This window comes from Cucurbita pepo, chromosome LG15, assembly GCF_002806865.2.
Source record: "Cucurbita pepo subsp. pepo cultivar mu-cu-16 chromosome LG15, ASM280686v2, whole genome shotgun sequence".
Taxonomy (NCBI): Eukaryota; Viridiplantae; Streptophyta; class Magnoliopsida; order Cucurbitales; family Cucurbitaceae; genus Cucurbita; species Cucurbita pepo.
The window spans coordinates 5964610-5980262 of NC_036652.1; the positions used below are offsets into that span (position 1 = coordinate 5964610).

Sequence of the window (15653 nt, forward strand, 5' to 3'; positions counted from 1 at the left end):
AAGTTTTGTCAGCACGAAGACACTTCTGTCGACGTTTTTTGCATTGTAGTTAACATCACATCTTAAAAACAAATATGTGCATTATTCTTTCTACCCGTTTTAGTTGATTTGCACTCTTGAATCTGTTAAGACTTTGTTCCAAAAATACTCTTAACTTTCAAAGGGAACTTTTTTATAACTAAAGAACACTTATTAGTCCATATATTAATGGTAAGAATATAATATTATAAACGTAAGAAGTGGAAATATTAAAAAATAAATCTTATATTTTAGCTAAGAAATATGTAAGGTAAATATTTTGAATAAAAATAAATTTACACTGTTCCACAATTTGTCTCGACACCGAACATGGCGGGCTCTGGCTCCGTGCACCTGCTGACACCTTTCGAAGCACTTCGAGTGTACCAATATGCTCCCTACTCTCACAACATGAGCCTTTGCTATAAAATCCCCCAACTCCCTAAAAAAAGGGGGGAAAAGAGTCTACTTTCCTACCTTTCACTTATACAGAAAGTGTTCTCAGAGGCAGAGCTAAGAAAGTAAGGAGATTAAAGAAGAGTAAGCTGCAGCTTTGGTCTATTTGGATGGGGCTCCACAACCTCCATGTGAATTCTCACCGCCTGTAGAATGTTGTATGCGAGGCTTCCATCCAACTTCTTGATCTTCTGTTCTTGCTCATCCACAAACCATTCTCCACTTTGCTTCTCACCTTTGCCCGACAAGTATACCGGTCCTTCGATACCGAACCTGACAGAGAATATAAAACATTCGTCATCATTGACGTGGTTCACAGACAAAGTCACTGATATAGAAACATGTTCTATCCACAGTGAACACTGTTTCATTTTATATATGATAAAGTTTAGATCAACGTTCGAATACATCACTAATTGTGAGATCCCACATCGGTTGGGGGAGGAGAGCGAAACATTCTTTATAAGGGTGTGGAAACCTCTCCCTAGCAAACACGTTTTGAAAACGGGAAGCCCAAAGAGAACAATATCTACTAGTGATGGGCTTAGGCTTGGGCTGTTACAAATCATATCAAACCTAGACACCGGGCGATGTGCCAGCGAGAACGCTGGGCCCCGAAGAGGGGTGGATTGTGAGATCCCCCATTGGTTGGAAAAGAGAACAAAGCATTTTTTATAAGGGTGTGAAAACCTCTCCTTAGCAGACACGTTTTAAAAACCTTGAGGGAAAGCTCAAATAGGACAATATTTGCTAACGGTGAGCTTGGACTGTTACACTAATTCCCTATGATTCGACCATCCAACTTAACCTTAACAACATTTGATGTTGGAAAACTTATAGAATATTTAAGGTCTTGTGTATATAGTCAGCCTAATTTGAACTCATCCTACACAGTTCATATCAATCAAAGTAAAAGGTGGTGTCAAAGAAAACCATAGGTTTGAGGGAAACATACTTGGGAACGAATACTATAAACCCATTTGATCTTATCTTCACTATTCTGGCCTCCGTGTCCGTCGGCCTACATCGGAAAGAGACGACATTTCTTTAGGTCAGACGAGAACGAAAAAAGTAAACGTGAATATTTTAGCTATACACGAGAGTGATGAACATGCTAAAGAACGCATACCGTTTTTTGAAGTAAATTAGAGTATGAAGCTCCACGGAAGCTCGGCCAGCCATTTGGGCGTTTCTATGTCGATAATTTAAATCTGAAAACAATTTACAAGAGTCAGCACACATATGTCATATTTCTTTTAGTCCATGTCATAACAAATAACTAAGGTGCAGTGAGTATTTTCATACTATCAGCGATCGTCGTGAGTTTTGGTCGGTCAAGGAATAGTGTCGGAAGTTTGAAGATTCCCAACGATGCAGCGAGCAATCTGTGAACAATGACATCTGCAATACAAAGATGGCTAAGGACCCAAAATAATAGACTTATGTCACCAAACAGACAAAACGAGGCAAGCCCGAACCTGCGTAACGACGAATAGGCGACGTGAAGTGGGTATATAGAGGTGCTGCAAGCCCATAATGTTGATATTCTGGAGGGCTGAGGTCTCCGCTATAGAAGTAAACTGCCTTCACTTGTACAAAAATAAGCTTTCAGAAATGTCCATAAGCAATTAAATTAGTCAAAGTTCCAAATTTATGTGACATTACCTGTGTCATACATCTAGTGGCTAGTATTCTGATGAGCTTATTGAAGTAGGGATCATCACCCTGATATCATATATGAATTTGTTCCAGTTAAACGAAGAACAGACTACAAAATGTTTATATCAATAAGAGATTTGAATAACTTTGACAAAGCTGCGAGCCGGGCAACGAACTGAAGACAAAATTTAAAATTACATCCTACTCGATGAAGTATACTATACCAATGCACGATCGAGTGAATCAGCCAGAGCTTTGGATGATGAGACATCCAAGTCAAGACCAACAGCTACAGCGGTGCGAATCAAAGGTTCCAGCATCTCTTTAGTCGGTGTAGGATGGCGCCTGCGAATAAAAAGAAAGAGAAGAAAGCAATAGCTTATTATAACAATCTCATTCAACCATTGCCCAAAAAATTAGATAAAAGAAGAAACCAGGCATCTTTTGAAGAGAAATTGTAATAGCCCAAGTCCACCGCTAGCAGATATTGTCCTATTTGGACTTTCCTTTTCGAGCTTCCCCTCAAGGTTTTTAAAACTTGTCTGCTAGGGAGATGTTTCCACACCCTTATAAAGAATGCTTTGTTTCCCTCTCCATCCAATGTGAGATCTCCCCATCCACCCCCTTCGAGGCCCAACTTCATTCCCCTCTCCAACCAACGTGGGATCTCACAATCCACCCCCATTCGAGACCTAGCTTCGTTCCCCTCTCCAACCAATATAGGATCTCACAATCCACCCCCCTTCGGCGCCCAACGTCCTTGCTGGTACTCGTTTCTCTTTCCAATCAATGTGAGATCTCACAGAAACAAGGAATAAGCCATTTTGGGATATAGATCAGAAATCGCAGCTGATAAAAACGGATGTTTAAGCTTTTGATGTTTAGAAATTAAAAAAAAAAAAAGTTATTTGATAACTAATGGCAGGAAAGCAGTAAACCCCAACAACCAAGAATAAAAAACGTTCCTCTTCAACGGGTGTCGAGCAAACGGCAAGCCAGATTAGGCTTGCTTTTAATATGCTAACTGTAAAAAAGGGTGTGGAGTATACAACTTGTGGAACTGTTTCTAGTACAAAGCTCCGCTCCAACCATTACACCACTCCACAACCAAAAGTTCGCACCCTCCCCAAAAATAAAAAGGTAAATGCACTGGCAGAGACATAATAAGATGCACCCTGGATTCATGCAATCAAATGCTTATGTGATAGCGCTTTACCTTAATAATGAACACAGAGGAAAATGCTTAAGAATTTTTTCTGCTACTGAAACGTTTGCCGCAAGCATAAACTCCTCGACCATTTGGTTAGCTTCTCGAATTTGATACATGCCTGGAAGAATATATCATTTGACAGGGGCAATGAAAAAGTTAGGAACGAGCCGAGGGGGGGGGGGGGGGNTTTTCATGCTCAAGGACTCGAAAAACTATCTATGAATGAAATTTGACATCCAAACATACCAATATCAAGAGGGTCGTGTGTCTCGGTGTCAATTTGAAATTTGACTTCAGCAGAAGCAAGAGTCAAAGCTCCTCTCTCGATTCGTCTCAACCTCATTTTCTGCAGGTTGTGGGAGGTTAGAAGACTACATGTCAGACCGAGACATATCCTGGCGATTATTTATGGAACAAAAGCAAATAAAGCATGCTTACCTTTGCTAAGGTATTCATATTTCTCAAATCTCTAGTTATTGGATCCATCAATCGACTGCAAGTAAAGTAATTACAGCTTCGTAAGAATAAAATCTTAAGGTTTAAATGAACCCCAAAAAAATCTGAAAATAAGTAAAGCACAGTGATGAAATAACTCTTTAAAGAGGATTGGCAAACACGTTTAAGCTTTGATTTGACAAATATGCATATAACAACAAAGAAAAGGTTGAAGATAATTCACAAAGGCTGCAACGTAGAGATTCAAAAATTCTGTCATATCACCTCAATGAAAGTGAGACCCCAAAGGAAACACTAACCAGCAAGGAACAACAAAATTACAAGTTAACCGGCCACTAAATTAAGAACACTTGAAAAGGGGAGAAGGGCACGGCTAAGCTCTTATGCATCATGAATACATAATGTAACAGCCCAAGCCCACCGTTAGCAGATATTGTCTTCTTTGGGTTTTCCCTTTCGGGTTTCTTCTCAAGGTTTTTAAAACGCGTCTGCTAGGGAGAGGTTTCCACACCCTTACAAAGAATGCTTTGTTCTCCTCTCCAACCGATGTGGGATCTCACAATCCTGACTTTGGCTGTTACACATAAACTGAAATCCTTCCCAAAATATCATGAACGCGCCACACTAGACATACATGAGAAGTTAAGATGCTATTTCAAAGTTATTTTGGACGTGCTTTCTATTTTTGAGAACAATAAATAAATAAAATATACTCGGTAAACAACTTTTAAAACATATTTCTGTAACTACTTTTGAAACAATTGAACTTTTTTTTCTTTAAAAATTGCATAATAAACTTTACTTTCACATTCTACCCAAAACAAAACAAAAGCAGAAACCAGGAACCTATTTTCAGAACAGCCCTCAATCACCATAAATATTGAAGAAGACATTGTTACAAACACCAATAAACTTCAAATAGTTATAACTGACATGAAATTACCTGTCATCCATCCTCGCTTGAGCTTCAACATATGATAACGCGGCACTCGATTTAATGATGCTTTTTGTGTAGCTAGTAGAAACAATATCTGCTTCAGGTGTCATTTCCTGAACATCAGAGGCAAGTGAAAATAAATGCACGAATTAGGGGGGACGAGGGGAGTACTAGAGTCTAAACATATTAAAAAATGAGTAAATTTCCCGACAAAGCGTAGATTCTAACATAGCCTAATTGATAATTAAACCATAGATAAATCAAACAGATAATAAAACAAAAGGATAACAGAAGTCAATGGTTTCATAAATTTGCAGAAATTTAACAACAATAAATTTTTTTCATGATCTTCTTTTACAACTGCAGAATAAAGATAGGGTAGTCTTTAGATGAGGATGGTTAATCACAACAAAAAGAATAATGAACCACATACCCAAATTACTGAAAATGCCAGTCTTTCCACATCCGCTCGAAGAGAACATACATCTGTAGATTAAGATTTTTCATCACGTTGAGATAAAGTGTTCGAGAATAAAACCTATGAAACAGTTCCTCGTGACTAATGCGTCATAATAGTAAATGTGGACCTTCTGTTAATGGTTTTGGAAGCATATCTATCCTCCGCTCAACGAGGTAGACTGATGTGCCCCTTTGTGCAGCCTCGTCATCCAATGGAGTGCCCGGGTGAACAAAATTTGTTACATCAGCAATATCTAATTGAATGTTGTTAAGGTGCAATTTTTTAAAAAAGAAACTGAACTTTTATTGAGCAAAATGAATGAATGTACAAGGGCATACAAAAAAAAAACTAGCCCCACAAATGGAGTCCAAATACGCATATAATTACAGTAAGAGCAAAAGACGAGCTGCCACTTCCATCATCTCTCTATCTGATAATGGGAAGCAGAAACCCAAAGAAAACGAAGCAGAAGAATCAAGGAAGACATGATAGAGCACCGAGTGCACTCTCTTATCCGAAAGACGGTATAGGCACGAAATGAGGTATAAAGGGATTTATCTCCCACCCAAAAATAGATCTTTGAGCCTTCTTTAATGGAACATTTCACAAATTGAGAGAAAAAGAGGGATCCTAAAGAAAGAACAATCTAAAAGTTGTCACTAGAGCACCCACACCCTAAAACCCACTCAAAAGTGTATGGCCTACACCTATTTACGATGACCGTATGCCACAAAGCATTACGCTCCATGAAGAACCACCACAACTACTTCCCAACAATGCCTCATTGTGTAGTATTAGGTTATCAATGCCTAAAACTCGAAGTTTCAAAGGCTTTGAGACCACCTCCCTCCTAGCCAAATGAGATCTTCCCCCTTCCATGCCTTTCCATAAAAAAAACTTAGGAATCACGGACCTCCACAGTGGTATGATATTATCCACTTAGAAGCTCTCATGACTTTGCTTTTGGTTTCCCCAAAATGCCTCATGCTAATAGAGATGATATTTCTTACTTATAAACCCATGATCAACCCCTTAATTAGCCGTGGGACTCCCTCCCAACAATCCTCCTCTCGAACAAAGTACACCATAGAGTCTCTCCTGAGGCCTATGGAGCATAAAAGGGATGAATAAATGACATGATCCAAAGGGATTCAACTAACTATTTAAAATCCTTCGGAACCATGGAAGTGTTTTACAAATCCACATAAGACTCTTGAGTAACATTAACATCAAATGCATACAGAAAATCAAAAGATTGAGGATACGGACTCCAACTTCAAAATTCCCATTTGGAAGAGCTGTACAGTGAAGGGCATCATCGATATCTTTGCAACCTGGACAAACCAAAAGCCCATTGGCTCCGATTAGTTTTTGACAGAACTGACATGACTACACCATAGAGGAATAATAACAGATAAGAAAATGGAAAAAGCAGGGGAAATAGAGTTCAAAAAACGTTCGACTACCTGGAGGGTCTACACTAAAAACATTTAGATGCCGCAAATCCTGTCGAATGGGGTTTGCTACATCAGCAGGAGACACTGACCATGGTAATGGTGGCAAACATGCCAAAACTTGTGAAGAAAATGGCCTGGAGTTGATATCATTTTCAATTAAGACCACCTGAAGTATTCAAACAAATAATTTATTAGTACATGAAAATATTCAGCAATCTGAAACTTAAATCCCACCCCCATAGACCTTAGCAATTCAACAAGATCTATTAGACCCTGTAGGTGTTATGGGAAATCGTCGAAAACCTGTGTTTTGTAAATAGAATATAACAATTGTGTATACCTCACTTTCCATATCTCGATCTCCTATTTCTCCTACAGAGAAGTGTTTCTTATTGATATAACAATTGTGCGTACCTCACTTTCGGTATCTCGATCTCCTATTTCTCCTATAGATCGTACATAATGGCCAGAAGGATATCTAGATAGACGGTCCCAAGAATCAACTGCTACGATGATTCTCTTGTCCAAAAGATTCTCAAGCTGACGGGTTTGGATTCTAATTTTAGGAATCCGGCGATCTTTGGAAACAAATAGAGCATAGGCAACACCACCACTTCCGGCAGGCATAGGCATTGGATCCAAAGAACCACAATAACTGCATTAAAATTCAACAACATCAGACAAACAACTCCATGGCAATACGAAATCTGTGCAACAATCTTGGAGAAGTAACGAAACAAAATTGTAATGAAGAAAACATAAGATTTATGAAATCGCACGCTATATTTTCCCCAACATTATCTACACATACAAAAATAAATACATGTACATATGCACCTAGGGCATATCTAAGTATTTATTAGAAGAACAAAAAGTATATATAAATGTGTACAGCAAATGTCACTCCTTAAAACAGCAGATCTAGCAAACTACCAAGATAACTTACGAATGCCAGTTACGCTTTATGATACCAATGACACGTCCAGCTGGTCGTGGTGAACTAGAAGTAGAATCTCCATTAGAGCCCACTACCGATGTAGTTCTTGGGGCATCATCAGCGCTACCAGGAACAAGATGAACACCTTCTTCCTCATCATCATCTGCAATAATAGAATCAGAAAGTATGCATCATAGTGGGATTGCATGTGTGCATGTGTGAGAGAGAGAAGTTCAATCCCCAATAGAAACTTGAATTGGAAACACAACCACCAATACCGAATATAAACTTTGGAAATACGAATCAAGTCATCATAGGAAATACGAATCAAGTCATCATAGAATTGAACTTCTTACAATTAGTGAGAATATGACTCCAAACCTAACCCGTACAGAATTCACACAGGCCTTATCCGTTATCATTTAAATAAAATATTCATGGGAATAAAAATTATAGGACCTTCGTCAGCTATAGTCAAAGACTTCTCTTCATGCCACTGATCTCGAGACAGAAGTTCAACTGCTACAACATCACCATCAAAAGCCCGGTTCATGTTGGTACGCCCATAAATAATTATTTCGTCACCAATACTCTCACTTCCCACATATGCTTCAAATGGATTGTATCGATTAACACGGAGCTTTCCTTGATGATATATACCACGATGTAAACCAGAAGTAATTTCTGACATGGGTTTATGCTGAAAAGAAAGAAGAGCAGGATATGTTATAGACCAGAAACCTTACAAGACGGCCGTATCTTTACCAGAAAAAAATGAAGTCTAGCATAACTCATGTAATACCTCAAAGTAGAGAACCTTCCTCTTCGATGGCCTCAGATCTTCAACTTCCTCCATATTCGCATCTTCATTTGCACTTTGCACTAACAGGTCAAGTAAATGAGTTTGACCCAAAGATCTAACATATGATTCAACTGTAAAGAAGATACAAATTACCAAGTTAGATAAGTATATGACAAAAAGCACTCGATGTAGTACTGTAGAAGACACAGAGATTTGAAGCAATGCCAAAAATAAATACACATCTAACATACTTGTCTCTGCACAAATACCCTCTTCAACAGCCTTTCTCCTATTCTCTCTGTCATTGGTTATGAGTAGAACACGAGTAGCACCGCCAATATGATTCTGATACCACTGAGCAGCCACTCGAATTGCTGACTCGCGAGGTTAGAGATAACAGTCAACATCATTTAAGCAAGCATTTTTTACAGTAATTAGCTTATAAAAAAATTATGAAAACAAAAATACAGAATATCTAGGCAGTTACTGTAAATATTGAATCAGAATGCGAGTATGAACGGATATATGAGAATGCGTATGAAATATAATTATTGTATATGTGGAACAGAGTATGGATGAAAATATATGCAGTCCAGCTTCAGTATGCAAAGATTAAAGCATCACATCGTGTAATTTCAAGAGAATACCTCTATCATTTCGATCATTTTTACTTTCTCCACTCATCTCCTTAACATATGTATCCCTGCAAAAACAATGTCACCAAAGGAAGCTCAAAATTCAAGACGCCATTAAAATGCACGTTTTTCCATTTAGATCTTGATGCTTCGTGCCATGTGATGTTGCAAAAATGTTATAGGGAAACACAGCGCATTAGAGTTGGAGGTTCATTTTCTATCAAAAACCTTTGCATCGCACTTCATTCAACCGTTACAACAACCAGCCTCTGCCCTAGAAAAGCTCTTCTAAGTTGGCATTAGTTTTTTTCCTTCAATTTTTATGCATGAAATCACCAGCTTTACGTAGAAGTTCAAACCAAAGGCACCAACACTCAACTGCTTAATTGGCCGAGTTTCCGTTTAGAAGTACGTAGTAGCAAATGAGTTAGAAGTAAATATCAAGATCCCAAATTTCCATGTAGTTCAAAAACACAATAAACGAGTATAGATTTTGAATCTCCAACCCAAGTGTGAGTCTATCCTATTGTTAGTTTCGACAGGACAATACCATTCAGCGACGACCCTGAAAGCCAATATTAACGAGAAGGGTAACAGAAAACATACTTGTGGTGCTCATTAGAGAAGACAAAGAATCTCCGCAGAGGATTGCTGCAGAGAGCTCTAACTCTATTGTAAACAGACAAGTTCTTGTTCTTAACCTCGTCCAGCACAATCGATAGCATGACCACGTCATCAATAGCAGGATTCTCAAGCAAATCAATCTGTAAAAACGCTTCAATTCATAAAAACACTACAAGTTGAAAGCTTAACGTTAACAACAGAACCGCCCGAAAATTACCTGATTAAGAACAACATTAGTATCAAGAACTAGAATGGGGGCTGTAGAGGCACTCAAACGAGCTACAGAAGAATCACATTTTTTGCAAATTGAAGTCCCACAATATATATCATCTCGAAGATAATGTTCTCTCACTTGCTGCCATGAAGAACAGAAACCCAGAAAAATAGTAAGATATAAACTATGAAGAGTACCGATTAAAGGAAGGAAACTAATAATAAAGCCTAAGATTAGTAATATACCGACCTTCATCACTTTCCCAGACTTCGTCTTTTTAACAAACGACTTGTTATGCAACATGTCTTCTGCTATTATTCCACTAAAAGCAGAACCCACCACACAAATTGGCAAATTGCGGCAGAAGAGATATGAAAATCAAGCTAATGTTTAAAGATCAATGAACCCATCACATAGAAAATCAATTGAAATTGCCAGAGATTTTGAAAACGATAATGAACCCTTTGTTAGAAATCATTGGATGCAAAAGAAACGAAAAATCTTCAACATTCAAGCAAAGGCATTCGATCAAACTCAAACTCAAGGTTAGTTTTCTAGATTATGAAACAAAGAATCGAAACCTTTAAATCTGCAAAAATAAGCGGCGGCGGCGGCAGAGACAGGGAGAGTGTGAGAGGGAGCGGACGGCGGCGAATTCGTCGGAAGGCTAAGAATCCTGATGAAACCACTGCTTTCGGAGTTGAATTACGAGAAGCGCTTAATTTTGGAAAGTGGGGTTTAATCCAAAAACAAGGGTTTTGGGGAATTTTTTTCGTTTCGATTGGGATTAAACTTTTGGGTAATTGGGCTTCAAAGATCAAGTGACAATACTCTCAACTTACCAAAATAACCTATTAAAAATTGTAACTTTGTTTGAGAAAATACAAATTTTTATCGCTAATTCAAGAAATTATCCATGATCATAAAAATAAATTTATATTATCGAAGCTATAATTGAACATCGAGTCTATAATTTGAGGATTCTATTGACATGGTTAAGTTTAGGGCATGACTCTAATACCATGTTAAATGAACATGACTCCACAATACTATAATATTGTCCACCTCTCGTGGATTTCCTTTAAGCTTCTTCAAAATGGCTCATACTAATGGAGACTTTCATCCAACCATCGAAATATAGGCTTAATTGCTAAAACTTTTGAAGATGCTTACAAAAAAGTTCGAATAGTGTTGAATTCGGTTTATCGTGCGCTGGAATCAAGCATGAGAATGTTTTGATCATTTAGTTCTCGTTATCAGTTTTCATATATCACAACGATAATCTTCCCAAATAATTTTATATGGGTTATGAAATTGCACTTCCGAGACACAACTTTGCTTATCTTCTGAACTTTGTTGTAGTGGAGGGTATTTTGGTCATTTCCACATATCATAGAAATTCGAGAAAAATTATCAAAATTATCAAATTATCAAAAATTATCAAAATTATCATAAGACAACGCTCCAAAATGAGAAGGGACACCGAAAATAAACAAAAAATTTTACAAAAATAAGAACTGAAATAGGTGGCTGGAACGAGTATGGGAAGACTTCCTTGTTCCTGTACCACTCCGTCTCGTAGACATCTCTAATAAAAAATATACCGTTAAAATTATTATTTATTATTATTATTATTAAAAAAAAGTGAATGAAGGTGGATTTAAATAAGGATAGAAAAGATTGCGTGGACTTTTCCTAGCGAGTCAAAGTCTTAACCGTAGGAGCGCCCGTATTTGAGCATAGCCGAGACGACGCGGTAGGGCAGCGGTCAGGACCAGTATTTAAGGGCATAGCGTCCTTCAGTGAATGTTATTGTCCCATTAAAGATGGCTTGTAGGACAGCGTCCTTACAATTCTATCTATTCAACCATTTTAAATATCTCCCAATAAAATTAATTAATAATATAACATAATTCCACGTATTTAATGCAAAAATTGAAACTAAATATTTAAAAATCAAAAGTTAAATGGGTTAAAATGTGAGCGTTTGAAAATTTAGGGACTTAAATGCAATTAAATCCAAATTTTAAGTATTTAACTGGTAACTAAATGACGATGTAAAATCAAGAACGTTTGAGCAATAATCTTTTGTTTATGCAACAACCCAAATTCACCATCTACCTCTAGTAGATATTGTCCGCTTTAACCCATTACGTATCATCGTCAGTCTCACTGTTTTAAAACGCGTCTATTCGGGAGAGGTTTCAATACCCTTAGAATGAATTTTTTGTTCCCCTCTTCAAACGACGTGCGATCTCACCATTCACCCTCCTCCATAGAGACTTAACGTCATCGTTGGTGCGTCGCTCGGTATCTAGCTCTAATACCATTTGTAACAGCTCAAACCCAGTCCGCTAACAACTAGTATCGATCCTAACAAGTAAAGTTATGAATGGATTCCTCCACTTCTCTTTACTAGATCACCATCTGGCTAATCTTACCATTGCAAATCTGAAACATGTGGTGTTCTCGAGCTTCGGAGAACGATACCTCTCAACCGTGCTACTCGAGTCTGTGAAATGAGAGACCGAGAATATGGTTTTCGAGCCATGAGAGGTTTCGATAATATTTCTCGACACGTTGCGTATCATTGTCACATATTTAAAATTAAAAAATAATAATAATGAATTTAATTATTAAAAAAAAAAAGGCCATAAAACCACGTCACGTCTAGTGTTTCGCTTGTCGTCCACTTTCTTCCAACGTCTCTGAACCCATCTTGTCTCTTCCCTAAACCCAAAACCTCAAATCCGCTTCCGCTCCTCCTCCTCCGCCGCCGCCGCCGCCGTCGCTGCCGCTTCAATTTCACTTCAAAAACTTAATTCCCTCCCATGTCCACTCCCGTCGACCAGCTCCAGCCCCCGCCGACCGCTCATTCCGGCCACGGCTCCGTCGGCCCAGTCATCGCCGTCCTCGCAGTCATTTCCATCCTCGGCGTCATCGCCGGCATTATCGGCCGTCTCTGCTCCGGCCGCCCCGTCTTCGGCTACGGCGCCCACTACGACGTCGAGGACTGGGTCGAGAAGAAATGTGCTTCCTGCCTCGACGGCTCCCTCGACCCTCCTCCGCCGCCGCCGCCGCCGCCGCATCTCCGCCACCCTCCGCCGCTGGATGCCGTTCCTGTAGTCGAACCCCTTGGTGGGCCGCCGGAAATCAAGCAAGGCGCCGATGACAAACGCGAGAATTTGCAGTCGGCGGCTCCCGGAACCGGCGGCGGTGAGTCGTGAGATTCAATTAGAAGAGTAAAGTTCTTTTATTTTTCGAGGGTTCAATTTTTCTCTATGCAATTTAAATCTTCAATTTCTTTTTTTAGTTCCTCAACTTTTTAAATTTTATAATTTATAGCTAATTTAACGTTCAATTTTAAATTAAAAAAAAAATTAAAATTTTATATAAATAAATTTTATATTTAAAATATTTACATTTGTATAAAAAAAAAAATATATATATATATAGAAACTTAAAAGAAAAATAAAATAAAATAAATAATATAAAATACAGAAGGGCAAAAATGTAACTTTAATAGAACACTTTTCCTTTTCTTGAAAAAACACCCAAATAAATAAATAAATAAATATTGTACTCTTTATTAAACCTTTTTATTCCTCTAAAAAGGGTGAAAATGTAATTTTCTATACTCTTTTTAGATTTTATACCATTTTTTAAAAGTGAAATTTGGGATTTATTGTGCTTTGGAATTAATTAAATATATTATTTTTTAAATTTTATAATTTTATTAAGTACTATGGTCATTTAAAAAATTTTAAAAATATATATTGTTATTTTAAATTTAGGAAAATTTAGGATTAAAATCGTAACTTTTTTTTTATTATTATTATTATTTTCATATTATGTATTAAAGAATATAATATATTTGGAAAAGTTTTATTTTCAAAAACACAATTATTTGAATATTTGTGGGCCAAAAAGAATATTGTTAATATTCCATCGTCATGTTCTTCTTAAAAAAATTCAAAGATTTCTTCGTTATTGTCCGTAAATATTAAGTCATCAACATACAGTAAATAATGAGAATGTTACCTCCCTATTCAGTTTTCACATATAACGTATGTTCATATGGGCGTTTAATAAATCTCATCTTTTCAAAATGAGAATCAATGCGACTTTACCATGCTATCGGAGCTTGTTTCAAACTATATAGAGCTTTCTTCAACCTATACACTTTATCTTCATTACCTTTCTGTACAAATCCATCTGGTTGTTCTATATATACCTCTTCTTGAAGCTCACAATGTAAGAAGACCGACTTCACATCAAGTTGATAAATACGTGTCACTGGTGCAAACATCTCTTTATCATCAACTTCATATTTCTGCTTGTATTCTTTTGCAATTAGACGTGCCTGTACCTTTTGCAATTAGACGTGCCTTGTACTTGTCGACTTCATTCAACATGGTTTTGAAAACTCATTTGACTCCAATTAACTACCAAGTCTTATTCTTTTCGATGGATTTCTTCAAAGATCATATCGCCGCTTATCACCATCTTTCTCCAAATGGAAGCATATGCTATGTACTCAAATGTGAGGGTAATTATGATCTTCTTCGATTGATTTTCCATGTTTATGATCTTCTTCTATTGATTTTCCATGTCTTATTTTGGTAAAAAATCACATGACTTACCTTCGTGTTATTAGCACCAAAGCTCATGTAAAAAATTTATGGCCCATGCAGGTTTCGAACCTGCGACCTTCGCACGGCATGCATGTTATGACTACTATGGCCCATGCAGGTTTCGAACCTGCGACCTTCGCACGGCATGCATGTTATGACTACTATGGCCCATGCAGGTTTCGAACCTGCGACCTTCGCACGGCATGCATGTTATGACTACTATGGCCCATGCAGGTTTCGAACCTGCGACCTTCGCGTTATTAGCACGACGCTCTAACCAACTGAGCTAATAGGCCAATTGGCATGCAAGTCTTCAACTTGTGAACTTCGTGTTATTAGCACGACGCTCATATAAAAAACTATGGCCAATGCAGGTTTCGAACCTGCGACCTTCGCGTTATTAGCACGACGCTCTAACCAACTGAGCTAATAGGCAAATTGGCATGCATGTCTTCAACTTGTACGCTAATAGGCAAATTGGCATGCATGTATGACTACTATGGCCCATGCAGGTTTCGAACCTGCGACCTTCGCGTTATTAGCACGACGCTCTAACCAACTGAGCTAATAGGCCAATTGGCATGCAAGTCTTCAACTTGTGCCCTTCGTGTTATTAGCACGACGCTCATGTAAAAAACTATGGCCCATGCAGGTTTCGAACCTGCGACCTTCGCGTTATTAGCACGACGCTCTAACCAACTGAGCTAATAGGCAAATTGGCATGCATGTCTTCAACTTGTACGCTAATAGGCAAATTGGCATGCATGTATGACTACTATGGCCCATGCAGGTTTCGAACCTGCGACCTTCGCGTTATTAGCACGACGCTCTAACCAACTGAGCTAATAGGCCAATTGGCATGTAGGTCTTCAACTTGTGCCCTTCGTGTTATTAGCATTTCGCGTTATCCAACTGAGCTAATAGGCCAATTGGCATGCTTCAACTTGTGCCCTTCGTGTTATTAGCACGACGCTCATATAAAAAGCTATGGCCCATTGCATGCAGGTTTCGAACCTGCGACCTTCGTGTTATTAGCACGACGCTCATATAAAAAGCTATGGCACGCTCATAACGCTCTAACCAACTGAGCTAATAGGCCAATTGGCATACAAGTCTTCAACTTGTGCCCTTCGTGTTATTAGCACGACGCTCAT

The 15653-nt window shown here is 38.2% G+C and overlaps 1 protein-coding gene and 5 non-coding genes across 6 annotated transcripts; all 6 read right to left on the bottom strand.

Moving 5' to 3' along the window:
* Positions 1 to 240: 240 nt before the first annotated feature.
* Positions 241 to 10637, bottom strand: LOC111811598 (exosome complex exonuclease RRP44 homolog A-like). Its single transcript, XM_023698527.1, has 25 exons — positions 10447 to 10637; positions 10115 to 10187; positions 9869 to 10006; positions 9634 to 9791; positions 9040 to 9095; positions 8644 to 8766; positions 8393 to 8523; positions 8050 to 8290; positions 7600 to 7753; positions 7068 to 7308; positions 6663 to 6819; positions 6462 to 6530; positions 5324 to 5449; positions 5170 to 5222; positions 4743 to 4849; positions 3782 to 3836; positions 3590 to 3689; positions 3350 to 3461; positions 2358 to 2478; positions 2140 to 2199; positions 1953 to 2058; positions 1780 to 1875; positions 1604 to 1685; positions 1430 to 1495; positions 241 to 747 (listed from the first exon to the last, which is right to left on the bottom strand). Exons 2-25 carry the CDS (start codon positions 10166 to 10168, stop codon positions 549 to 551), a joined length of 2805 nt encoding a protein of 934 aa, XP_023554295.1. The 5' UTR covers positions 10169 to 10187; positions 10447 to 10637; the 3' UTR covers positions 241 to 548.
* A 4084-nt stretch (positions 10638 to 14721) lies between these two features.
* TRNAI-AAU lies at positions 14722 to 14795 on the bottom strand. The gene has a single exon. It is a non-coding gene; the product is annotated as a tRNA-Ile (tRNA).
* Positions 14796 to 14861: 66 nt separating this feature from the next.
* Positions 14862 to 14935, bottom strand: TRNAI-AAU. Its single transcript has one exon. It is a non-coding gene; the product is annotated as a tRNA-Ile (tRNA).
* Positions 14936 to 14999: 64 nt separating this feature from the next.
* TRNAI-AAU lies at positions 15000 to 15073 on the bottom strand. The gene has a single exon. It is a non-coding gene; the product is annotated as a tRNA-Ile (tRNA).
* A 66-nt stretch (positions 15074 to 15139) lies between these two features.
* On the bottom strand, positions 15140 to 15213 carry TRNAI-AAU. The gene has a single exon. It is a non-coding gene; the product is annotated as a tRNA-Ile (tRNA).
* A 64-nt stretch (positions 15214 to 15277) lies between these two features.
* TRNAI-AAU lies at positions 15278 to 15351 on the bottom strand. The gene has a single exon. It is a non-coding gene; the product is annotated as a tRNA-Ile (tRNA).
* Between the last annotated feature and the right edge of the window lie 302 nt (positions 15352 to 15653).

Bases quoted from the DNA above. Each gene is read 5' to 3' on its own strand.
- LOC111811598 (XM_023698527.1), bottom strand. From the start codon at position 10,168: ATGTTGCATAACAAGTCGTTTGTTAAAAAGACGAAGTCTGGGAAAGTG. The intron at 9,792-9,868 runs GTAATTTTCGGG...GCGTTTTTACAG, and splicing joins CTAATGTTGTTCTTAATCAG to ATTGATTTGCTTGAGAATCC. The intron at 6,820-7,067 runs GTACGCACAATT...TGAATACTTCAG, and splicing joins ATCGAGATACCGAAAGTGAG to GTGGTCTTAATTGAAAATGA.